Source organism: Equus caballus, chromosome 25 (genome assembly GCF_041296265.1).
Source record: "Equus caballus isolate H_3958 breed thoroughbred chromosome 25, TB-T2T, whole genome shotgun sequence".
Classification (NCBI taxonomy): domain Eukaryota; kingdom Metazoa; phylum Chordata; class Mammalia; order Perissodactyla; family Equidae; genus Equus; species Equus caballus.
Genome location: NC_091708.1, coordinates 46296939 through 46322957, shown reverse-complemented (window position 1 = coordinate 46322957; position 26019 = coordinate 46296939). Strand labels below are relative to the sequence as shown.

Below are 26019 nucleotides of genomic sequence, written 5' to 3'. Positions count from 1 at the left end.
AACTAATTGCTTTAAGCAATGAATAATGAGCAGAGTTAAAAAAAAAAAAAAGGAAACCCACTTTCTCCTTTTAAAACACCAATAATGCCTAAAAAAAGGCGCACAGGGCAAGCGCCTGCCGGAGCCCAGCCTCCTCCGAGGGGAACGCGTGCCTGGCCCCAGGCACCAACTCCATCAGACTCGAGATCCTGTCGACGAAATGCTCGCAGGGCAGCAGCAACGGCTCAGCGAGGCGGCGAGCAGGTCACTGACACCAGGACACACGCAACTTCTTCACTAAAATAACACTAACACAGAAACTAGGAAAAAGGGGATTGATTTATTAAAGAAAAGTCATCTGTGAATTCCTCTACTTAAATTAGTACGCGTGACATTAACACTTTGGGTTAAAACATGCCTTCTCTCAAACAGCAAGCGGACTCTCCAAGCAACGCCTGCGGGTCAATCCCAGCAGCAGTCAAGGCCCAAAGCGACGCTGCGGAGGGCGGCGGCCCCCTGGTTTGTAAACACTGGCAGAGGCCGGACAGGCAGCCTTGCACACTGCCGTCAGCCGGCGCTTTTAAGCAGTAAGATCAAAGCACGAGAACAGCGGGCACCCTGACCATCTGGGCCGGGGCTCTGAGGGTGGGGTCCCCTCCGGCCTGACCCTTCTCCCCTCCCCAGCCCAGCAGAACCAAGGGGTCTTCAGGCTCTTCCCACGACTTGGCTGAGAAGGAAGAAGGGGCCTCCCGGAACCCGCCCCCGCCCCGCCCGGGCAGGCTGCCGGAGCAGCGGAGCAGAGCGAGCGCGGGCCGGCCTACGCGCGGTTGAGGGTCTGGAAGATCCTGGAGATCTGCAGCAGGACGGGGCCCGTCTCCGGGTCGTTCATCCACTGGGTGCTGCTCAGCGGGTTCTCAAGCATGTCTTCAAACGCTGCGGAGAAGAGAGCAAAGCGGGGTGAGGGCAGCTCCCACGCAAGCCCAAAGCAGCGCCTCAGAGGGCCTTTCCTGTCCAACAGCCGCTTCACAAAAATGGCCACGCAGAAGTCCCTCCACGCAACCAGCCAACAGCGCCTGATCTCCTTATCAAATCAGCATCTGAAACCCGAAGGTAGTGTCTTGAGTTCTGACAGGGGTGACACGGCTGTGTGTTCACTGACTCTGGAAAGCAATCTGGCAACTGCTGTGAGGAATCTTCAAACAGTCGCAGCTTGTGGTCAGTAATCCCACTTCCAGTGCTCCCTCACGCACAGTCTGATGCAGAAAGACCTAAGTCTGAAGACACCTGCAAATTGAGTAACGTCTAATTGGAAAAATCAAATCTTAAGGCAAAGACCCTTAAAAAAAAACTAGCCCATTTCTTCAAGGCAAGGGAAAACAGGATTGAAACAAAAAAACAAGCCACTAGTTGGGAAAAAATATTTACAAGTTATTTATCCAACAAAGGGTTAATCTCCATAATATATAAAGAACACACACAGCTCAACAACAAAAAATCAAACAACCCGATCAAAAAATGGGCAGGGGACATGAACAGACATTTCTCCAAAGAAGATATACGGATGGCCAATAGACCCATGAAAAGATGCTCATCATCACTAATCATCACAGAAATGCAAATCAAAACTATACTAAGGTATCACCTTACACCTGCTGGAATGGCAAAAATAACCAAAACAAAAAGTGACAAATGTTGGAGAGGTTGTGGAGAAAAAGGAACCCTCATACACTGCTGGTGGGAATGCAAACTGGTGCAGCCACTATGGAAAACAGTACGGAGATTTCTCAAAAAATTAAAAATAGAAATACCTTATGACCCAGCCATCCCACTACTGGGTATCTATCCAAAGAACCTGAAATCAGCAATCCCAAAAGTCCCATGCACTCTTATGTTCATTGCAGCATTATTTACAATAGCCAAGACGTGGAAGCAACCTAAGTGCCCATCAACTGATGATTGGATAAAGAAAATATGGTGTATATATATACAATGGAATACTACTCAGCCATAAAAAGGATAAAATCGTCCCATTCACAACAACATGGATGGACCTTAAGGGTATTATGTTAAGTGAAATAAGCCAGATAGAGAAAGATGAACTCTGTATGACTCTACTCATAGGTGGAAGTTAAACATAGAGACAGAGAACTGATTGGTGGCTACCAGGGAAAAGGGGGGTGGGGGGAGGGCACGAAGGGTGAAGTGGTGCACCTACAACATGACTAACAATAATGTACAACTGAAATTTCACAAGGTTGTAAACTATCATAATCTTAATAAAAAGTTAAAAAAAAAACCTAGCCTATTAAAAACGTAACCGAGCAGTTCTTTAAAACGAAAACTTTGACTTTCTAGACAGTTTTACAAAATTGTTTCCCCAGCACACAGAGGTGCCTCCTAGCAGAAGGCTCTACAAGCCAAATGCTGGCTGGCACAACGGGCAAGCCGACACAGGGCCACGTGCCCTGCGAAGCAGAGGCAACACCAGACCTTGTCCCAGCAGCACAGCCTCAGTCACGTCAGTGACAGTGGCCCCAGTTTCCAGGCTTCATGGAAGCATTTCCTCAAGGAGCTCATGGCTACTCAGGGTCCCACGCTGACGACCTGGCAAGCCTCCCATCCTTAAGCAATCACGGGGTCCTCCCGGGTAAAGCCCTCTGACAACTAGTTTGCAACATCAGAAAGAGAACCCAGAAAGACAGCTGGGCACATAACACAACGGAACACAAAGTGTGGCAGCAGCATGGGCTTAGTGACCTTCCAGAAGGGCTGTTCCAGAAAGGTGCCGGGAGCCCATGTCCACTTTCGCCAGCAAACAGCACAATAAACTCCAGAAGGAGAAGAGCTGAACAAAAAGACGAGAAAAGCAGTTAAATATGAAAAACTGCACAGACGAATATTTACCCGAAGAGGACTTTCTTCTGCACGTCTTGGCTTGTGAATTAGAAACAAAGGCCACACAAAACAAAAGGGCAAATAAAAGTCTGCAACGTGTGACAAAGGGCAGATATTCTTAACACACAAAGAGTTATTAGCAGAGCTCCAAGATTAATACACCAGTGAAAAACAGACCACAGACAAGACGTGAAAGGAGACGCAGCCAGCCCACAGGCGTGTCCTGGAGGTGACTGGACAGAGGAGCACAGCGGACGCCCCCAGGTCTGTGTGGTGCAGGCTGCGGGAGAGCGCGCAGAGGACAGAGGCCCTGGCAGCAGACACACATGAGAGCAGGCCACCGAGATGCTCATTATCAAGAGTATAAAACGTTCCACGCTGACTCGGTCATTTGACTCCCAGCTATTTATCCTTAGGAAATATGATCTGCAGCCAAAGAAGCAGGCACAAAAATGGTTTACTGCAGCAGTAGGTCCAAAAGCCACAAACTGAAAACCAATTTAAGTGACCAGAAACAGAGGAACAGTATTGTTAACCAGTTGCAGCCTGGCTACAGAATCACATACCTGCACCCGTGGAAAGCTCTTGTTAAAGCAGCAAAGACAGGAGAAGACACATCAGACGTGACGTGAAAAGAACTGGACTGTGGTGTGGGGGCACCATTACACACAGACCCTCAGGAGGAAACCCACCAAGGAGGGGATCAGAGGAGACTTCTGCTTTCTGCCTCATTCTTTCCTGCATTTTCCAAATTTCCTATACAAATATTTTACTTCATCTAAAACGATAAGGGTCACTAAAAAAACCCTATCAGAAACGTCTGAACACAAGCTGGAGAGAGCCCCAGCAGGAGTCAACCTCCGCACCCACAGGTCATGATTCTCCACTACAGGGAGGCCGAGTGCCAGGCCCGAGCGGGGCAGGGCCTGCAGGAGAGGACTCGGCTGGTGAGAGCCCCTCGCCCTGCGCCCCAAGCGTGAGGGCCTGCTGTGCTGCTGCAGGCATGGTGTCGCCCGCCAAGTGCAGCCCAGGCGCCATTCCCCCCATGTGTTTGTTTCAGAAATGCGGGAAGGGCTCAACCTCAGCAAATGTACAGCCACACAACAATCCCCAGAGCGAGGGAAAAAGCAATCAGTAGAACTAACCACCCTTTCATGATGAAAAACCGTAGCTTCTAAACTGGAGGAAAAAGGGAACTTCCTTAATCTGACCAAATATATCTTCAAAAATTTTTTTTAAAAAACCCTACAGCAAATGGCAATCTCAGTGGTAAAGTATTAAAGAAAGCCCCTGGAAGAGCCTGTGGACAGCCCGGGCAGCATGTACTAGCGTCCTGGGGTCCACAGGAGCAGGAGAGACAGGCTGCGCTTTCAGGCAGAAGGGACGCTAAGCGCCTGGCAACGAAGGACGGACATCAACTCCCAGTAAGACACGTCACCCAAGCTCAGAATTCAGTACAAAGAGAAAAATTCTCCCCCTGACACCACACACACACTTCCAGGTAGATTACAGACTTAACAAGAAAAGCAAAACTTTAAAACTTCTAGAAAAAAATAAAGGTGAATGTCTTCCTGACCTTGGGATCGAGGGTTTTCTTTTAGGGATTTATGTCATAAATGAAACAGATAGATTCAACCACATCAAAATAAGGGACTTCTATTCATCGAAGTGAGTCCATAAAGAAACCAGAGACTGAAAAGCAACATCCGAGACACAAACAACTGATAAGGGATCAGTGTGTGGTGCACCTGAAGAACATTCTCAAGGAATGAGAAAAAACAAGTCAACAGACAAGAGGCCAGCAGATGAGGAGGCCTTTCAGAGCTGAGGGTCTATGAGGGGTTGAAACTTCTGGAAGGGGCTGAGCCTTAAAGATGAGTGAAATGGCAAACACCAGAAACACCAGTGCCTGCCAGGGGGCAGTGCCCCACCTGATGTCGGGGCCACTGCTCCCGGGGGGGGGGGGGAAGGAGCACCGAGTGCTGCTGGGGGACGGGTGCAGCCCTTGGGCAGAAGAGGCTCAGCAGGCACATGCCCGGGGTCCCTGCCAGCCTGGCCCCAAGTCACGGCCTGGAGACCCTCCTGTGTGCACCAGGATGGCGCGGGACACCCAGAGCAGCGCTGCACTGAGGAAGCCACGAGGCGGTGCCGCCGGGCAACAGAGCAGAGCCAGTCGTGGTGCAGGCACTTGGCGAGACTCAGCGAGGTCCTTCCCACACTCCGTCCACTTAGACGGAGGCAAGAACCAATGACAGGTCGTCTGGGGACACGGACACAGGCAGCAACACCCCAGGGAGAGAAAGGCATAATAAACACTCAGGCCCAGTCTCTGGAGGGAGGAAGACGCCCGGAGGCCCCAGAGGGCCTGGAATGCTCTAGGCTTTTTTAAGCTGAATGGTAGACCCATGGTGATTAGTTTTATTCTTTTTTTTTTTTTCAAGATTTAATTTTCCTTTTTCTCCCCAAAGCCCCCAGGTACATAGTTGTGTATTTTTAGTTGTGGGTCCTTCTAGTTGTGGTGTGTGGGACGCCACCTCAGCATAGCTTGATGAGCGGTGCCATGTCTGTGCCCAGGATTCCAACTGGCGAAACCCTGGGCCTGAAGCGGAGTGTGCAAACTTAACCACTCGGCCACGGGGTTGGCCCCGGTTTTACGATGATTCTTTAAGGTTACAAAAATAATAAACACTTTTATATGTATGTTATATTTCACAGTCAAAACAAACACCAAAGAAGCCCCTTACAAATAGCAAAAGCAAAAGTCAACCCCAGCTTCTCAGAGGGTCCTAGCCTGCTGGGTGCTGTCTACACTCTCCCAGGCCTGGATAAGCCACTATAACTGGTTTTACAAAGCTCGTATGGAGTCATCCGCACAGGAGGCTGTCAGAGCACAAGCAGAGCCTGATCTCCGGGCCCAACTGTGACTCAGGCAGGAGGCACCCTGGAGGATGCTGCAGTGCAGGTGGGGAGAGCTACGAGGCACGCCGACAGCGACATCACTCAGACATCTGCGTGTGAGGGCGCGGCCCACCCATGAGTAAGCGTAAAGAAGGCACGTACCTAGTAACGTCTTAGGGTTGGTCAGCCCCAGCTGCACAACTGGGTTATCCAGGATAGCTTGAAAGAGAGGGCTGTCGGGGTCGATGCCCTTGTCCAGCTCCTCGGGAGAGGGCTTCCGGTCTCCCAGCAGCCACTCGCACTGCAAATGCAGGAGCAACAGACGGCCATTAGTTCCTCCCGGGACCCACCATCAACATCAGACAGGGAGGCTGAGCACTCCTGGTCAGCCTCAGGGCTGCTCGAACTTAAGGGACCTTAACATCAGAACAGACCCGCTGGACCCAGGTCTGCGCAGGTTAGAACAGGCCAGCACAGGGGAGGAAGTGCTGACCTGGTTTTCTAGCAGGTCCTGGCACCACAGTGATTCAATTTAATGGCTGCAACTTCTCCACTCACTGAATGGGGCCTGCATGATGGCGCAGAATGTTGGGAGGAGAATTAAGAAATGCACTGGAACTTTGTTCCGGGAAGCAACCCTGGGCATGACTGAGCTCCTGCTATGGCCACTCAGTGAGTCCGGAAATGTCTAGCACACAGACACCTCGTATCTGTCTCGTTCACGTGGGCCATCGACTCTACCACCCCCAGGTGGATGTGCCGTCGGCCCACCAAGGCCCTGGCCAGCTGCACTCCGCCCACAGCTGGCGTGTGCACAGAATGGGAGTCAATCTTAGGATTAACTGAACAAAGTAAACAAATTACACTCTCACTCATGGAATATGTACTTTTTCAGAAAGGCAAAACCCAGCACTTTCTCAGTATTTAAAGAATTTTATCTACCCTGCTACTTCACTTGGAAGCGGGGATAACCGACTGCACCTGGCAGGCGGCAGACGCCGGGACTCAGGGCCCGCCCACCGAGGCGGCGAGAGTGGGACCGGGACGGACGGCTACTCACGGCGGCGGTCTGCTGGTTGTTGTTCACTCTGAGGGCATCTATCACCTCCTTTTCGTCGAATCCCATCTCCATCAGGGAAATGACAGCCTAAAGGAGAAGCGCGCAGACCGTTTAATGCTGCTCACTGCGAGCACGGCAGCAGATCCGAGCAGCCAGGCCCTCTGGAGCTCAGCCGCGTTTACCGGACAGCATCTCAGCAGAGGGCGATTTAAAATAACATCACAGGATCTTCTATTTCAAACTCTGCGTCCTTACAGCTTCACTGAACACTTCTTGGTTTTCTGAACAGAGGGACTAAAGCCAGGGAGGCGGAGGGCCGGCCTGCACTTGGCAAGACCAGGAGGTGTCAGGGTCGCAGGTGGCCATGGCCAGGAGCCGCAGACGGGAGCTGAGAGGCTCGCTCACCAAGAGGCTAGGGGGAGGCCAGACTCACTGCAGCTCAACTCCAACCGAAGTGAGACAAAGATGTCATAGTAATTTGTGAAAGATGAAGATTTTCTTCAGGTTTTATCTTAAAAAAAACTAAAATTAATTTTAAACATCTTATATTTAATAAAATTTAAGCTAATTCCTGGAGGGAACAATGACCCAATGTTCAATGTTTGGGGGTGGGGTGCACATTTTCAGGACAAAAATCATATAACTAGATAATATACCCTTTATTCTTGACTTTTATCATACAATCTTTAAAAGGGTCAATTTTGCAAAAAAGGGTAAAGGTTTCATCAAATTTTCAGGCTTCTCTTAATTCTTTGAGGGTCAAATCACGCTTTTGAAGTCCCTAACGTCTCCTTCTTTCTGACGTCTCAGCGTTGTTGACCGGTCTAAGCCTGACAGACCCTCGGGTGTCGGTGCTGCACAGTGACGCGCCCAGCTCCCCAAGCACCCTCTGGTCCGACAAGACACTGCACCTCTGCAGGACCTCTGCAGGACGTCCACTTTCACTCTGCCATCAGTCTGGACTGGACTGTCAGATGTTTCAAAGAGAAGCCAAGAGAAAAGGCAGGCAGCTGGGGGTGGTAATCAGGAAAGACGCTTAACTGGTGCCAAATGGTCCAGCGAGTTGACGGGTCAGTACTGTCTGCTCACGCCCTCTTCCCTCTGCGTTCCTAGGCCACTGCCTAACTCCGACTCCATCAGGGCATGCTGGGAAAAGAACCTATCAGGCGGTGGTTTGATACCAGAGCTGCTAAGAGCACTAGGACCTACTGCTAAATTCAAGAAGAGGGTGGCCTTTTCTGTTAATTTCAATAAAAACTCTCCTCTCTCCTCATTTCTATCTCGGCCCAGGAAATGATGCCTCAATTCCTCCAAAGGATGATGCCCGGGGACACTCCCCCTGCCCTCCTTCCCAGTCTTTGAGGAAAGACCTTCTCATGGGCAGCACCGGGCGGGTCCTCACACTCACAGCTGCAAGACCAAGGGCTCTGCCAGCTCTGCACACTGCGTGTTCCTTGTCCTGTCCACAGCTGGTAAGGGGCGGGGGGAGGACAGGGGGCAGCAAAAAGTCTGTCTGAGTCTCAAGTCCAAGCTTTGCCCTTCCCAGGAACCAAGAAACACCTCAATCTTCATGGGACTATTCTCCTCACTGGTCCAGGATCAGAGGGGAGGAGGGCTGATGTCCTGGCCCCAAGGGCTCCACAACCTTTTATAACCATTGTTTTAAGACAAGACATCTACAGGACGTTTCTGCCACAAAGAAGTAAAGGGCAGGGGCCAGCCTGGTGCAGTGGTTAAGTAAGCACGTTCTGCTTCGGCGGCCCAGGGTTCGCCTGTTCGGATCCCGGGTGCAGACAAGGCCCCACATGGCAGGCCATGCTGTGGTGGGCATCCCACATATAAAGTAGAGGAAGATGGGCACGGATGTTAGCTCAGGGCCAGTCTTCCTCAGCAAAAAGAGGAGGATTGACAGCGGTTAGCTCAGGGCTAATCTTCCTCGGCGGGGCGGGGGGAAGAAGTAAAGGGTGATAGACACATATCTTGGTTAATTGAGCACATGAAGACTGTGACCAACTGCACCTGTACAGAAAGGGCTCAGAAGCAACAAAAACCACGAACTAACCAGCAGCAGCCTGATAGGACCACGCAGGACCTCAGAAGGGAGCAGGGGCCTGATGGGACAAACAGGACCCCATAAGGGAGCAGGGCCCTGATAGGACCACATAGGACCCCATAAGGGAGTAGGGGCCTGATGGAATGACACAGGACCCCACAAGGGAGCACGGGGCCTGAGTGGACCACTCAGGACCCCATAAGGGAGTAGAGGTCTGAGGGGACCACTCAGGACCTCATAAGGGAGCACGGAGACTGACAGGACTTCTCAGGACCTGTAAGGGAGCACAGGGCCTGTCTGGACCACTCAGGACCCCATAAGGGAACACGGGGCCTGACGGGACCACTCAGGACCCCATAAGGGAGCACAAGGACTGACGGGACCACTCAGGACCCCATAAGGGAGCACAGGGACTAACGGGACCACTCAGGACCCAATAAGGGAACACAGGGCCTGTCTGGACCACTCAGGACCCCATAAGGGAGCACAGGGACTAACGGGACCACTCAGGACCCCATAAGGGAACACGGGGCCTGACAGGACCACTCAGGACCCCATAAGGGGGCACAGGGACTAACGGGACCACTCAGGACCCAATAAGGGAACACGGGGCCTGACAGCACCACTCAGGACCCCATAAGGGAGCACAGGGACTAACGGGACCACTCAGGACCCCATAAGGGAGCACAGGGCCTGACGGGACCACTCAGGGCCCCATAAGGGAGCACAGGGCCTAACGGGACCACTCAGGACTCCATAAGGGAGCACAGGGACTAACAGGACCACTCAGGACCCCATAAGGGAGCACAGGGACTAACGGGACCACTCAGGACCCCATAAGGGAGCACAGGGACTAACAGGACCACTCAGGACCCCATAAGGGAGCACAGGGACTAACGGGACCACTCAGGACCCACTAAGGGAGCACAGGGCCTGACGGGACCACTCAGGACCCCATAAGGGAGCACGGAGACTAATGGGACCACTCAGGACCCAATAAGGGAGCACAGGGACTGACGGCACAGCACAGGGGTCCCACCCAGGGTTCCAGTACCAGACATGGATTTGGCTCCCTGGGAGACTAAGATTAATGAGACACACTTCCCTCCAGACCTAGAAACACTAGACTAAAATAAAACAGAAATATTTTTAAAAGCATAGCTGAATCCCTAAGAAAGTTAAATGCCCAAGCGACAGAAATAAAAAGGCACAGCAAACCAGCCCGATAAGAGGGTGTGCCCTGGGAGGGGCAGGAGGCATTATCAGGGCCTGGGGTTGGGATCTAACGTCCACACACTGACAGGACATGGACCTTAGGTCCACACAAGCTGGCGAGCTAGAGCTCAACATTAGGACTCTGAAAAAGTGTGCACCCCCGGAGAGAAGAGGAGCTGGAAAAAGCACTGCCTCTGTGCAGGGAAGATCAAGCCCAGCGCCGTGGAGCTACACTTCATGCATGGCCAGGAGCCCTGCCAGGACGGTTAGCATGAAAACCAGCCCCTGGCTGGAGGTCCCGTTCAACCCTGCAGAAGCAAGCTCAGAATCATCCGAGATGGGTACCCCACAACCCGGCCACACGCGGTCCCCGTGGAAACACAAGCCACAGGTAAGCCCACGATGGAGCATCACACCAGAGAAAACCAGGCCACAAGCAGAAGGAGAACACAGGGAATCCAAGCCCTAACACTGGGAGCTCACAGATCTACTATCTGAAAGAAAATGTAGCACACTTAAAATGATGAAAAGTGCCCGAGAAGAAATGAAAACCCTAATAAAAGAACAGAGCGGTGAAGAAAGACTACGAAGATGCAAAAACATCAAAAATGATCTGACAACAGAGAGGCGGCCATAACAGTCTGCACAAATGTCAGCTGGCCAAGCTCAGCCAGGGATGCCCTGCACCCTCGGTCCTTCAGCCCAGATGTCACAGTTACAGGATGGTGAGCAGCCTGACCAGCCTCCCCCATTCCCAAGGCAACCCCACACAGCGCCTGATCCTCCAGGCCGTGGGCGGCACCCAATCAACCCCGCAGCTCAAAGACTGCTGTAACACCGACAGGAACCTAATGCGAGTTTTTCAGGAGATGACAGACCTGTCACCTAATTATTCACAGGAAAATACAGCCGCCTGAATTCAAGTGAGGATAAGTTAAAACTGAACCTGGGAACTCAAGTCTGCCCCCCAGGCCTGACTATAAACTCCTCACTCAGCTTTACGTTCTCCAGGGCGGGGCCCGCTCAGTTTGTGGTCGGGGACAGGGCCCGAGCGTCCTCTGTACAGTGTGGCCTCAAGAGGTTCTAGAAACGGCAACTCTACCTGGCTGGATCCAGGTCCAGGAACACATACCCGAGAGTCAGCCCGAAACTCCCTTTTCCTCCGTATCTTCTTAAAGATTTCCGTCAGCTCATCTCTGGGCTCCTCGTCTCCCGTGCTAGTCCCAGCAGCAGCCTCGGACGCCGCCTCAGCCTCGGCCCCCGCCCCTCCTGACGAGGCTTGGCCTGGAAGAGGTGCGTCTATGGTCGGGTCCTCCGCGTGCTCGATTAGCCACTCCATAGCTTGAGGTACCGACATGCTGAAAGGTAAGGAGAGGCACTTTCCAACTCCCAGGCCGACTAACAAGGGTCTTTTATTCCTCGACGTCCAAGGAAAGCCTCTCAGATTCTAACAACTTTCCAGCGTTAGCTGGTGACCCCTTGTAATGAGCATCTTAATATGGGTGGGCCTGAAGCTCTGGCCCTTGCCCCAAACCACCCCAAGACCCTGGCCGGAACACAGAAACCCACCGACGAAGTAAAGGGAACCCAACCCATGGGGTGCACGTGAGAGCGCAGGTCTGAAGCCAAAAATAAGAGCCCAATGACCATCCTTGGTTTGCAGGTCATTTATTTTAGATCTGAACGCAGACGCGGAGGCAAGTACTAAAAATAAGAACCTGCAGGAGACTACTGAAAGTGACACCACACGTACCCCGGGGTCACCAGTGTCCCTGCCACGAAAAGCCTTCCATTTGCATTCCCATAAAACGACAGCCCGATGAGGATTTACAGAACAATCACTACATGTCAGTTCCCAGTAAGAGTGGAGCGACTTCAAACTGTCCTGGACACTCTGAGGTGCCCAAATGAGTGACTTCCAGGACGTGCACTTCAGGTGCCCCTTTAAAAACTCACACATGTCACAAACGATTCGATCATGAGTTTGAGGTGGAAAGATGTCCCCGATGGGGGAGCCCCACAAGACTAAGCCCCCCAGCATCTGCGGCAAGGGAAGGTGGCCCCGGACGTACTGGTTCAGCCGCAGGGCCTTCACAGCTCTGTTCTCGGGAAAGCCCATCTCGGTGAGCTGCCGCAGAGCTGCCTCATCCACTCGCTCGTCCTCGTCTTCATCCAGCATGGCTGCGGGCGAGACGTGCAGCCGTGAGGGCCCCAGGCAGGCCTGGCCCGCTGGAGGGGTGCTTCCCTGGGCCCCCTTGGAGCTCAAACACTTTGCCTGAGCACCAAACATTCGTGACAGTTCTCTTAAACCTCAGAAAACCTGAGACACAACCATCAGCTCTCACACATATAAACAAGGAATAACGGTATAAGCAGTGCACTGACCCCACGTCAACTGAAAGCAGAAACACAGAGAACTCGGAACTTCTCCAGGTTCACTGCTGAGGGCCCTGGGGGCGGGGAGCTGCAGGCGGGAGCTGACGCGCTCTGAGGCAGGGCGAGCAGCGGGGCCGCACGCAGGGCATGCAATCTACCTGGGGCTCGCTCTTACCATTTGCCTTCTTAAACAATTCGACTGCGTCGGGGTTCAGCGCTAACAACTTTTGTGCCACCTCAATGAGAGACACCAAGATTTTCCGGAGTTCTGTCTGGAACTGCAGTGAAAGAAAAAAACAGGATCTCATTTCTCCAATGCCCAACAAATCCACTTGGATCTGTAACTACACTCCCCGTCCTAAAACTCCAGACCTGTGAGTCAAAACTACGTTGCTTTTCATTCAAGAATGTTGGGGCCAGCCCAGTGGCACAGCAGTTAAGTGCGCATGTTGCGCTTCGGCGGCCTGGGGTTCGCCGGTTCGAAACCCAGGCACAGCCATGGCACGGCTTGTCAAGCCATGCTGTGGCAGGCATCCCACATATAAAGTAGAAGAAGATGGGCATGGATGTTAGCTCAGGGCCAGTCTTCCTCAGCAAAAAGAGAAGGATTAGCAGCAGTTAGCTCAGGGCTAATCTTCCTCAAAAAAAAGAAAGAATGTCAAGATCAGCAGAGGAAGAAGAGGGATTAGACTGGAAGAGAAACACTACGTCTCAGGAGGGGCCTGGAAAGAGGGCAGGAAGGAGAGAGGCTCCTGTTGGCACAGGTGCACTGCGCACACAGGCTCCTGGCTAGCGACAGAGAAAAAAACATCTGGGGACATCGCTCAGCCCTTTATCCAACGAAGAAAGCATCTGGCCCACTGGCAGCAAAGCAAGCGAAGAGCCGTTCTTTGGCTCCGCTGGAGAAAAGCAGACTGATTCGGTGGGCTCCAGAGACACAGGTCTCAAATTCTCGTCTGTCTGCAAGGATGGCTGGCGGGAAGAGTCTGCTGCAGCCAGTTCATCTTCTCAACAGAAAGAGAGGCTGCCGGGAAGGCATCAGAAACCGCCACAGACTGGCTCCCAGCACCAGGGCCGAGAATGGGGACCAATTGTCCCCTCTCCCACAACAAGCCTCAGACCTCCTGTGGGAGACGCCACATCGAGGCAAACACTACAGGCCAGGGAGGCACCTGTGCCAGAGTTCTATGCCCTGGTCACTACAGAACTCTCTGGAAGAGACCCTGAGAGCGGCCTGTGGCTAAAAGGCGGGGCTGTGGCAAAGCTCTCCGATTAGACGGCATCAAGCAGGGGGAGATGGCCCTTCTCCCCCAGCCTGTGTGGCGTGGGCTCCCCAAGTCCTGGACTGGCCCCCAGAGCCTGGAAACAAGCTGCTCTGTTAACTCAGAACATCCCAATCCAAAGTCACTCTGAGCCCGCGTTTCTAGCTAAACTCAGGGCAAAGCTCTACCATTTTCCCAATAGCATCTACCTTTCAGCCCTGCCTTCAGATGTCTTTTTTAAACTTATTTCAAAATAATGTTGGTTTGCAGGAAAGCTGCACATAGGACCCGGGGCCTGCATGCCTCCCTCAGCTCCCCACGTGCTTCTCAGGAACCGCACAGGCCCTGCAGCTGCAACGGCACACCTGTGGCCCTGCGGCCGAGCACTCACGTCTCTCGTGCTGGTCTGGACCGCGGCCCGGTCCATGTTGTAGGAGGGCAGGTTGGCGGTGGCTTGGAGGATAGCATCTCTGTCGGGGGCTTTCTGGTCTTGTTTTTTCTACACAGAAAAGGAACAAGAAAGTCAGAAATGAACGTAAGAGCAATGAGAGGCAGGGTTATGTACACTGAGTAAACAGAACTCTACCCAGGGAGATTCCGTGTCCTCCAGGAGTTGGAGCGGTCCACCCCTGGGCGAGCTGGGAGGGTTCTGTGCACGCCTCCCTCAGGGACAGGAGACTGGACGTGATGCCTGCCGTAACGAGAGTGTGGCAGTGCAGGACGGGGAGACGACGGGCATCACATGGGCATGCAGCTGGGCAGGGCTGAGGCTGACTTCAGGGGAGCCACACCGGCCGGCAGGTAAGCCCAGCTGGAAACAGGTGCTCACCTTTTGCTCCTTCTGGAACCTGCCTGACAGGACAGTAAAGGGATAACATTGGTAGAACTCCCGAGAACAAGAAGAATGCGGGAGGAGACAAAACCAGGAAAGATAGCAACCAACTCTTAGAGACAGAAAACAGACGGGCTCAGCAGAGCCATGAGTGCCATGGCCAGGAGTGTGCGGAGCAGCCAGGCCAGGCCTCTCCACAGCCCCTGGGCGGGGGAGGTGTCAGCGGCACTGGGACAGGAGTGAGTTGTAGGCACCGACAATGGTGTTCCACCACCCTGCTCAGCTGGCAACCACCTGGGAGAAAGCAAAATCGAGAAGCCATGAGCCAGGGACCCCAGGCTCAGCGACAGAAGGAGGCATCATCTGACTCTTGGCAACAAGATGCAGCCATGTGCCACTGAGCTAAGGACAAGGGGCAGGAGAGATGCAGCCAAGGGGCGGGAGGGGCCCTACAGTGAAGCCACCAACAGGCACAACCCCCCAGGCTCAGAGAGTGGCCAGTGAGCGTCCCGTGCCTCTGACGGGGACAGACAGCCAAGGAGCACCAGGGGGGTGAGGAAGGCCTCCCCACAAGAGGCAGCGATCAAAATAAAGAGGCACAGGGGCTGGCCCCGTGGCCGAGTGGTTAAGTTCGTGCGCTCTGCTGCAGGCGGCCCAGTGTTTCGTTGGTTCGAATCCTGGGCACGGACATGGCACTGCTCATCAGACCACGCTGAGGCAGCGTCCCACATGCCACAACTGGAAGGACCCACAATGAAGAATATACAACTATGTACCGGGGGGCTTTGGAGAGAAAAAGGAAAACAATAAAATCTTTTATAAAAAAAATAAAGAGGCACGGACAGGAGAGACATGCAGGGAGAGAAGAATGGTCAAACACCAGACCACACGGCTTCGCCACACTCAGGCAACAGGATGCTACGAAGAGCATCTGAGAACAGAGATCCAGTTGGGAAACTTAAAAATATTATAGCCAGATGAAAAAGGCTGCAGAACAGTCTGAAGATAAAGTCAAGAAAATCTCTCAGAAAGCAGCCCCACATCCAACGAACAGGAGTCCCAGAAAGAGAAAAGAGAAAACGAGGGGAGGAAATTATCCAAGAACAATCCAGAAAAACTTCCAGAACCAAAACATGTGACTTCACCGTGAAGGGAAGACCTGCATCAAGGCAAACTGCAGAACCCCGAACTCTAAAGAGCACCAGGGGACCCCGAAAGATCCCAGGGGGAGGGGAAGAGGAAACAGACCACGGACAGGGCAAGGGGAACGAGCCGACCCTGGGGAAGCCACGGAGATGGGGACCAACGCCTTCGTCACGCACAGCACACAGCTAACGCTCACGCACAGACACTGAACGCTGGAATGCGCGGCCTCCAGAGCTACCTCCCCTCCTAGGTGCTGGAGGAAGGCAGGCTCCCCCAAACCAGGGAGACAAGTAAGGCAAGACACTCCATTCTGCAGGAGGGAGCAGTGCCCCAAGCCCCCGCCCGTGACAGTCCCCGGGTCCTGAGCAGGGCAGACTGCCCTCTGCACTTAGATCGTGTCATAGGGCACAGCCAACTTTACGAAAGGACACCTCGGGAGGCCTGACTCAATCAAGTGAACTCTTACAAAGGATGGGGCTCTTTCGGGCTAGAGAGATCCAACACGGGAGAAATCCTGGTGCTGGTTCTGAAGACGCAGGGGACCGTGTGACAAGGAAAGTGGTGGCCTCCAGGAGCAGCCAACAAGAAAACAGGCCCTCTGCCCTTCAAGTGCAGGAATGGGGCTCTGCTGACCACCTGAGGGGCCCGAGGCAGACCCCCAGCGTCTCCAGAGAGCAACACAGACCTTGATCTCAACTCTGGAAACCCCAAGTGCAGGGCCAGCTGAGCCCACACACTGCAGCCGACAGACCTGCAGGCTGAGGGCTGTTTAAGCCGGAAAGTCTGTGATAACATGTCAGGCAGCAACAGGAAATGTACACAGACTTAGAAGATTTAGAAGGTTCCACCCCAGGAGAGGGGCAGGGAAGCCCACACTGAGCAACAGGCCTGGAGGCAACAGAAGCAGAGGCACGCGCCGGAGGAACTGGAGGGACGCCTCCAGGAAAGCAGGAAGGGGAAGGCGGCCTCGTACATGTGACCCCATTTCCAGAGGGATTTATCAATTCTGGTGAAAAATTTGAAAAAATGAGCAATAAGCCTATTGAAAACAAAACAATGAGGCAATTACTGACTCCAAGAAAAAGAAACTTGTATGAAACAAAGATAGATGATTTTAGTACACTTTCCTCACAGCCAAAAACACTCACAAAATGATAGTAATGGTAACTCTGACATCTTCTTCAACCAACATCACGATCTAACAGTCATGCGGGGAGAGAGGGTGGGAGGGCTGGGGGAGGGGCTGTGCCCAGATCATCAGGAAGCCGACAGAGTCTGACACGGATAATCCAAGAAATAACAATATATGCGTGTTGTTTAGAGATCAGAGGGAGGATTACTGAAGAAACAGGGAAAAGAGCTATGCAAGGTCGCCTTTATGGGGCATTACTCAGGTGGGATAGGAGGCTACTCATTTTTATTAAAAAATTTGTAGTTTTATTTGCGTTTTTCAATAAATGTGTTACTTTCACTTAAAAATTAATAATAATTTGGGGCCGGCCTGGTGGCACAGCGGTGAAGTTTGCGCCCTCCGCTTCAGCTGCCCAGGGTTCACAGGTTCAGACCCTGGGCGCAGACCTATACACTCCTCATTAACCCATGCTGTGGCAGCATCCCACATACAATAGAGGGAGATGGGCACAGATGTTGGCTCAGCAACAATCTTCCTCAAGCAAAAAGAGGATGATTGGCAACAGATGTTAGCTCAGGGCCAATCTTCCTCACCAAAATAATAATAATAATTCACAAAAACAGGCATTAACATCTCACAATGTTTCATTTTGCAAATACGTACAGAGAAAAGGTGAGCAGCCAAGTGAAGCCTGCAGCACCCTGCAAGTTAAGGAGCCACAGTGATGGAGGGGACCACCATTTATATAACTGTAACTTGAGAGCTACGATCCGCCCGCCCGCAGTTCTCAGAAGCGGCCTGACTCAGGCCCAGATCTGGCTGCTGGAGATTGGGTGAGCAGCTTGCCCGCGTGCGTGCCCGTGCTGTGGCCAGGTGTGGCCACAGATAAGAAGGCAACCAAGCCCAAAGGCACTCCTCCCATGCCACTTGTCCCAGAGAAGACCCTAAAATAGCTCGTTCCACCATCAGGCCCATGGCCCAGGGCCAGAGTTTGGCCTGTTTTCTCTGGGGTGAATGCTCTTCCTAGCATTTCAAAGCATGAGCAAGAAACTCTTCCCCCTTGAGATAAGCAAAGAAAAAACTGAAATTAATGTGGCTGCCCCTTTAAAACAGTAACGCTGGTCTGCACCTGGGCACAGGCACGAGATCTGGCGCAAGAGAAGAGCGAGGCCACTCACAGACAAACCCTGCACTGTGCACTGAGCCTTCCAGACCAAGCTTTCTGGAGCCGGGCTTCTGGGGTAGCCATTAAACAAACAACAAAGCACACGGTTTCCCTACGGCACCTACATCCGTGGGAAGACGCAGACAAACGCAAACTCCAGGGGACATCCAACTCTGTCCCGAAGAGCCAGATGGGACAGGCAACCCGGCCTCCCTGGGAATTACTCAGTGAGGGCGACGCTCCAGGCGAGGCGCAGAGTGCCCTCCGTCACCCCTCTGCAGGCATCTTCCTGGTTTCCTGGGGTGGTCTTGATCAAGTTTCTGACCTCGTTCTGTCAGGACTTGCTTGAGGAGAGGGGGACGGCAGCTTGAGAGTTAAACCCTCCCTCGTGAACGTGCCGGCTCTCTCCTCTGCAGCTGGGAAAGCAGAGCGAGGCTTCTGTGTGTGCCGGACGCTCACCCAGCAGCCAGGATGGGCGGTGGTCAAGGGGCTCAGCCTCAAGTGAAACCCCCAGAAACCCTCTCTCCTGTAACTACGGGACCATGCTGGGTCTGTGAACCAGGAGACAGACGCCTCTTCTTAACAGCCTTAATTAACGTGGAAGGCTGTCACTAACAAAGATGACCAGTGCCAAACTCTGACACTTACCTTTTCTTCTGCGGAGACATCAGCCATCTTAGGAAGTGGAGTTGGAGCACGTTTCTTTATCAACAACAAGACATCTAGGGAAAAAAGTATGTCTATGAAGCTGGGTACCATCTCACCTCCATAAAATGGCATAAAGGATGCTACGTGACCCGGGCAGAGAAACAAGGGTCCCCCAGTGCCTCCCACACAAGCCTACCCTTCTCTCAGTCTTCATGTCTGCATGCCCCTGCTCACGTACAGGGGCTCCCAAGCCTGCAAGGACCTGGCTGTGGGTCACCAGAGGTGACTGGTGGCCCAGGAGGCAGACACAGCCCAGCCCTGACAACTGTGCAAAGAACTGGTGGAAATCTTGCAAAACGTTCTCATTTCTGAAAGTCTGTGAGGTTGGAGTTTGGTCTTCACCCTCAGAGCTGAACACCTGGGGTGTGGTGACACCACAGTCCACAGTGCTGGTGAGCTCCACCTTGTTCTCAGCTTGACCCTCACACTCAACAGAGGTCTGTACACACTACTTCCAGTATTTTCAAAATATTATTTAAGGGAATCCCAGAATTAAAATTGTCCTTTGAATGACTTGTAGAAAACCAAGGTTTTCTCCCCAAGCACCTCCAGACATAAAATGCTACGTGACTAAAGGAATGTGCGGACAGTAAGCATGTCGAGGGCATCCGAAAGCAGCACCACAACTGGGCTCTCCAGCCCACAAACAAAACCCGCAGTGGCTCTGGAGGCCTTGGTTTCACTCCAAAACACAATTAAGAATAAAGTTCACGTTTGGATTCTCAGATGGATGCTGCTTGCTCAATTTCAGTTTCTGCTGTTTTCCAGGAGTAATCCATATGTGCACTTTATTTAACACAGGAAAACGAAACCATTTCAGCCAAGCCACTTTTCTCACTCAGACCCAGCCCAGAACACGGGCGTCCACATGGAGGCACCTCCGCCTCTTGGCCCAGCCCCGCACCGGCCCCCACCGCTGCCCGGGGGCCCTTACCTTTGTCTTGAATGCACTCCTCCAGGATGGTCTTGGAGTCACTCAGCACCCTCTCAGACGCAGCATGGATTAATTTGTGATGGGTCACACTCTTGGGGTCTTCTAAACTCCCGTGAGCACACTAGGGGAAAAACCATTTATTTCAAGACAGGAAATAAATGAACTGTAACACTAATAATATAAAACCTGACACCCAGGCCACACCAGGAATTTACTGCTTTTTCTTACTAGCTAAGAAATTAAGGCATAGATGACATCAAAGAATCCCTGTAGACGGTGGAAGCCAAACGACATGCACAACACCGATCCCCGAGGGCGGCGATCTGTCCCCCAACCCACTAAGCACTCATGGACAGGGTCACAGCTCTGACATAAAATACCCTGCTGCAACTGTGCAACCTGAATCGCTTTCCTCGCCTGGAAAGGCCTGGAGAGCAATTTAAAAATGAAAAGACCAGGCCCGTTGTTTCCCAAAAATCTAAAGATCTAGATGTGATTTCTGCACTTGTTTTTCTTCCTTCCACAGACACATGAAACGGAGCTGAGAAATAAGCAAAGCGAGAAGGCTGGGCCAAAAAGAGCAAGAAACAGGGGCCTGACCATTCAAACGTCCACAGACCCCAAGAAGACACAACTAGCCTCAGCTCAACCCCCTGCCCACCAAGCGACGGTCACAGAGACCCCAAAGCCAGCTCCAGATGCCACTGGCTCCCCTCCTGGGAGCTCAAGGGGGAGCGACTGGCACACAGTTGTGCCTCACTGACCGGGGCCCTAGAAACTCCAGACCGGGGACGGGCACCGCGTCCTCAGCCACGTGTGAAAGGCGTGCGAGGCAGTAGAGGGCAGGACGGAACCAGCGGCGCACTCCCCAACACACGCACGCTCCTCGTGGCTGCTCTCCCCGACCCCAGGGGCACCCACCTCAACGGCTACTGACTTCCAACTCCAGAAGGGAGCCCGAGCAGAGGCCCCATAGACCCCAGCCAACCCTGTCGTCAACATCTAAAGATCGCAGGCGAACTACAGACACTGATCATCATTTCAATCAGGGTTGTCTGCAAAACAACACAAAACATGCACAATGCTGTGGCTACGTGCATGTCACTGGATGACGGGTTCTGCCTTCCTTTGCTTGCACGAGGCTTTCTGATTGCCAAGCAGCTTACCATTTTGTGAAGAGCGAGCAAATGCTGACACCCCAGGTGGTGAAGAGTCAGGGGAGCACACTGTGCCGGCTCGTTCATGCGCTGTGCATGCTCACCTGTCTTCACCCTGCTGTCCGCTTCAGCACCTACGGTGTGCACAACCCCACATACACAGCACACCAGACAAGGGCACCCACCTAATCAACTGTGGCCCCTCCCCCTGAGCCAGAATCTGGGGGTGAGGGGAGTGGGGTCACACCTGAACACCTCGGTAGAATCCACAGATGCTTCTATAGCCCGGGCTGAAAACCCCACAACTCAGAGGAGAGCCGTAACTGTCCCCTGGCTCCTGCTGACTCCCCGACGATATCAGATGGTGGAGTCAAGTGAGGACCAGGAATGCAGCAGCCTGGCCAACAGCTCCCTGGGTGCTCTCTCGACACCTGTGGGTGGCAGCACCAGCCAGGCGCGAGGGAGGCTGTGGCAACACTCAGGACGTGCCCACCGCAAGGCCCCAGCGTCAGGGTCCTCGCGGCCTTCCTTGGGTCAAGCAGGACTCCCTCTCGAGCAGCTCGGCAGGCCCCACTGGCGGATTCCTCACCACCTCCCTCCGCCACCATGGAGACTCAAAGATATGCAGCACACACACTGCATACCAGAAAAGAAGGAAAGATCTAAGTATGTACTTCACCTCACCTCTCAACACTTGCATTTTAAGAGTAAGTAGAATTTTCGGTAATCTAACACTGAAAACAGGAAAAGAAGATCATGAAGCTTTCAGGGGTCGTCAGACATGCCCACAAAACTGGTGAGGCTGGGGGTGGCGGGAAGGTGGAATTCAGCCAACGTAAGGTTCACTGTCACCACTCAGGACGGAGCAGAGAAACGCCACCCCCGTATCCCCTGAATCCGACTCTGGCTCTGCTCCCAGAATACTGCTGCGCTGCTTCTAACTCTGACATTGGCAGGCTAGCTGATCTGCCAAGCTCAGGATACAGTCTATGAAACACAATACCGCTTCCTAAAAACACTGAACTCCGAGGCGTGTCGACTGGGTGCCAGGAGCAGAACCCAAGCATGAGTCACCCCACTGCAGGACGACTTCGCTCGACTCTGTTCTCACCATGCTGGGGGTGGCAGCAACAAGCCCAACAAGGCCCAGCGCCAGAGCAGGGAGCCTCTGACCCCGCCCAAGCCCGCCTCCTCCCAGAGACGCGCAGCAGTGGGTCCTCTTACACTCAATGGAATCTGTCATCTGAAGACACGCCTTCACATGACCTAAGAAATGTTAAGAGCCACCTGGCAGGTATCATGTTCCATCTGGCCATTTCATGAACTCGCACCATACAGAAACCACCCCACCGCATCACAGGTGTAACTTTCTTAAGCTCATTAACCTCCTCTTATACAAGACGGTTGACTCCGCCCATTCCCACTCCCGGGCAACAGGGGCTGGAGACCACCATGGCGACCCCAATCCGCATAAAACCAAAAGGCCAGGCAACAAAGGCAACCCACTTCTTTAGGAGTCATGATAATAAAACCCCCTTTAAGAAAGTAATCCACTCCCAGGAGTACTGGGGAGGAAAGAACCCCACATTGTCCCCTCAAGGTAGAGGGGAAAGACGAAGGAAAAAACAAAGCCAGCTTAGCACACATCAGGGGAGCCTGCGGAGGAGGAACAAGCTCAGACATCCACGCAGGCCGCACCGTCTGCAGCAGGGACTGGTTTCCAGGGTGACATTCAAGCACCCAACTTGAGAATTCTCTTTCCTAAGTAACGCATTCTGCCAGCTCAAGTGGAAGCGCACTCTGCCTACAGAATGGCATGGGCGCCGAGGCGGGAATACTTTCTGATGACTTCTGGTTCCCAAGTCCCATAATTTATGTCAGCTTTTTGGGTGTGAAAGTCCCCTGCTGATCGGATCCTCTACACCTGGAGAGACTGCAGAGTGGAATAAAATCTCAATTTAAAGTAGGATAATGCACCCAAAGTTCCCAAATGATACATCTTAATACTGACTGGAATAATAAATATCGGGAACACAATAATTAGCATCACACCAAAACTGGCTGCCTAATGAACCTCCAGTGCTCCCAAAATTCATTAGCAAGCATCTGCGGATCAATCAAACAGTTCTCACTTCCTCTTCCTCTTCATAAAATAATATTATGATAGTCATGTAAATCCATACTATTAGTGAGTTAATCTAAATACTACACTAATTTACCCACTGACTTCTCCCTGCTCGCCTCAGCAGATGACATGCCACGTCCATGTAGCTCTGAATCAGCAACCCATCTATTCTGTTAACCCACACGTTAGTTTTGACCCCACTACAAGCCTGGCCCTGGATGTGTGGATACAAACCCAGCCCTCAGGAACTCCCGCCCTGGGGAGGGGAGAACACGGAATCTCAGGCAGGTTTTTAAACAACATGCGACAACTAGACAAGCTGCAGTGCCTGGCTCTCAGTCGACACGCCCACAGAGCCCCCGCCTTCCAGACGGCAAAATCACACCACCTAGGTCAGAGGAAAACAAAAGTGGCCAAAACACAGCTGCTCCTCCAGTGTGTGAGCCCAGGGCCCCCTCCTCCTTGGTGTATCACTGAGGCCAAGGCAGCACTGGTATTCACATCCTGCTGTTCCAGAAGGGGGCCAGCTCTCACAATCAGATCGCTCTCTGGCCAGCCCCGGACCCCGGACAGCTACACAACAACTCCATGGAACCATACTCACAAAAGTGACTCAGAAGGATTTGTGGGTAGTTACTGTAACTGGAAGTTTATCCTTGGAGAGCACACTTAGGTTTATTTTAACAGCACACCTTATCACAAATACAGATAGCTAATTTATCACACTAAACATATAACATCGCACTAAAGGACTGTGGCCTCCTCTAACCTAAACTCTGACAAGGAAACAGCACATCATGCCAAGTACAGAGCTTCCTTAGGCAGCTGGAGGCAGCCAGACAGAAGTTTTAGCCCGCCTTACAGAGTCGAGAGATTACAGAGATGAAGCCATCAAGAACTAGTTCCAAAAATCAGCGACCTAAAGAACTAACTCTAGGAGGAGTATTTCACGTGAATAGACTTTAAACAGTGGCTCTCTCAGGAGGAGCCCCCCTCCTGGACCTACCCACTGAGTCAGTTTCGAGGCCGCGGGCGGGCTAGCAGGGGCGCCGGGACGGCCCGCAGCGGCACTGTCTTAAGGGATTCCAGCTAAGAGGCCCAGGGCCAGAGCCCGTGTCGGCCCACACGCCCGCCGGCAGGAGACAGCTCCGACGCCGGCTGTGCAGGGAAAGGTGAAGGAAGGGACCTTCTCCCGCGGGCATTCGGGGGCCTGCTGAAAAACCCAGAACCTCACCCCCAACAGCCGGTACACACAAGCAGGGGAACACCAGGAGGCCTCGCTCCCCGCGGCGGCTTCGCCTCTCCGAGCCTCAGTTTCCCGATCCGCCCTCCCCCCAGGGCGGCCGTGGAAGTTGAAGGAGAGGACGGCGTGCAAAGTGGTCGGCCGGGAGGTGGCGCGGGGAGCAGCGTCCAGGAGCGCTGGGGTCGGGCAGGGGTGGTGGGAGACGGGCGGGAGGCGCTGCCCGGCCCCGGCGGAGGGACGGACGGACGGGGGTGACGGAGGCCGGGGCGCGGCCGGCCTTACGTGCTTGAGGCAGCGCTCCTTGAGCTGCTCCACCGTGCTGTCCTCGGTCACCTCCTCCAGCCACTCGGCGCCGTCGAACGCACAGATGTGCAGCCGCAGCACCTTGCCCGCGAAGATCTTCTCCTCCTGCACGAACATCGCGCCGCCGCCGCCGCCGCCGCCAGGGCCTGCGCCCGCCGCCCGGGCCGTGAAGGTCACCGGGGCGGGCGGGCAGGCGGGCGGGGCGGGGGCGGGGCCAGGCCGCCCGCGCTCTCCCTCGCTGGCCGCCGCCGCCCCGCCCCGGCCCCGTCGGCCGGCCGCCCGTCACTCGCCGCGGCCTGAGCGGTCGCCTGGTGCCGCCGCCGAGCCGCCGGGGGCGCGCTGTCGCCGCCGCGCCGGAAGTGCGTCCCAGGGCGCGCCCGAGGCATGCCGGGAGATGTGGTTCCTCCCCTGCCGCCTCGCTCCCGCCGCGGCGCAGAAAGTGCGTCACAGGGCGCGACCGGAGCATGCCGGGAGATGTAGTTCTCTGGTTGTTCCCTTCCTGCCGCTGTTGGCACCTGGGGGCGACTAGCCACGCGGGACCGTTGGGCTGCTAGTCGTTTTGGGATGGGCGCTCAGTGTAAATACACACCGAATCCCTCAGGGTTAGCAGGAAAAAAGAATGTAAAATATCCCAATAAGATTTTTATATTGATTACATGTTGAAATAATTGTTTGGGTGTATTGTAAATGTGTATTATGTATTTGGGAGTATTAAGTAAAATATAATGAAATTGACTTCACCTGTTTGTTTTTACCTTTTAATGAAGTGGCCGCTAGAAATGTTTAATTGTATATGTGGCTGCTATTGTGTTTCCTTTGGGCTGCGCTGCTCTGGAGCAGTTTCTCAAAGTGCGGTCCCCAGACCAGCCGCAGCAGCAGCCCCTGGGACCCTGGTAGAAATGCGGGTTCTCCCCGGCACCCCAAGCCTCGCTATCAGAGACAAGTGGGGTGGGACCAGCACTCGGGCTGCAGAACTGATGAAGGACACTTAGGGGAGCTGGTGGGCACCTGGAAGGAAGGAAGCTGTCCCGTGAGATGCCATGCACCCCTCTCCTGTAGGGGTGGCGACTATGAATGCTGCTGTTGGGGCAGGACCGAGACCTGGTGACTGACCGCACTCCCGAGTTTCGTTCATTCCTAAAAGCTTTGCTGAGCAGAGGTGGTTACAGGCGGTTCCTGTTCTCGAGGCTGGGCATCTGCATGAGGAGGTGGTGCCAGCGTCTCCCACCCACAGGCCGCTCTCCACACCGTTTTGTAAACATGTCCTCATTTTCCTCCATGATCATTCCAATCATGTCCGAATTCAGTTTGTCCGGTCTTGAGTTCACTAATTGCCTCCATGGGCCAGACCCTGGGCTACTCACTGAAAACATAGTAACAATTCAGGCTGGTCCTGAGAATGGGGGTTCTCATGCAGGAGATGGAAGTGCTGACTGTTGAGCCGATGTGATCTCACAGGGCAGGAGAACCCGGGCCAGCAGGGCCGGGAGGGGGTAGTACCAGGGAGGCCTATGGGACACAATGACACAGGAGGGC

The 26019-nt window shown here is 53.4% G+C and overlaps 1 protein-coding gene across 1 annotated transcript; it reads right to left on the bottom strand.

The window, feature by feature from the left end:
* Positions 1-300: 300 nt before the first annotated feature.
* On the bottom strand, positions 301-24844 carry UBAC1 (UBA domain containing 1). The gene is made up of 10 exons (XM_023629358.2): positions 24463-24844; positions 19656-19776; positions 18662-18735; positions 14130-14237; positions 12652-12754; positions 12173-12281; positions 11233-11458; positions 6833-6919; positions 5935-6073; positions 301-912 (listed from the first exon to the last, which is right to left on the bottom strand). The coding sequence occupies exons 1-10, from the start codon at positions 24598-24600 to the stop codon at positions 797-799; spliced, it is 1221 nt and encodes a 406-aa protein (XP_023485126.1). The 5' UTR covers positions 24601-24844; the 3' UTR covers positions 301-796.
* Positions 24845-26019: the final 1175 nt, after the last annotated feature.

Bases quoted from the DNA above. Each gene is read 5' to 3' on its own strand.
- UBAC1 (XM_023629358.2), bottom strand. From the start codon at position 24,600: ATGTTCGTGCAGGAGGAGAAGATCTTCGCGGGCAAGGTGCTGCGGCTG. The intron at 18,736-19,655 runs GTAAGGGCCCCC...TTTTTTCCCTAG, and splicing joins GGAGTGCATTCAAGACAAAG to ATGTCTTGTTGTTGATAAAG. The intron at 12,282-12,651 runs GTAAGAGCGAGC...TCTCGCCCGCAG, and splicing joins ATTGTTTAAGAAGGCAAATG to CCATGCTGGATGAAGACGAG.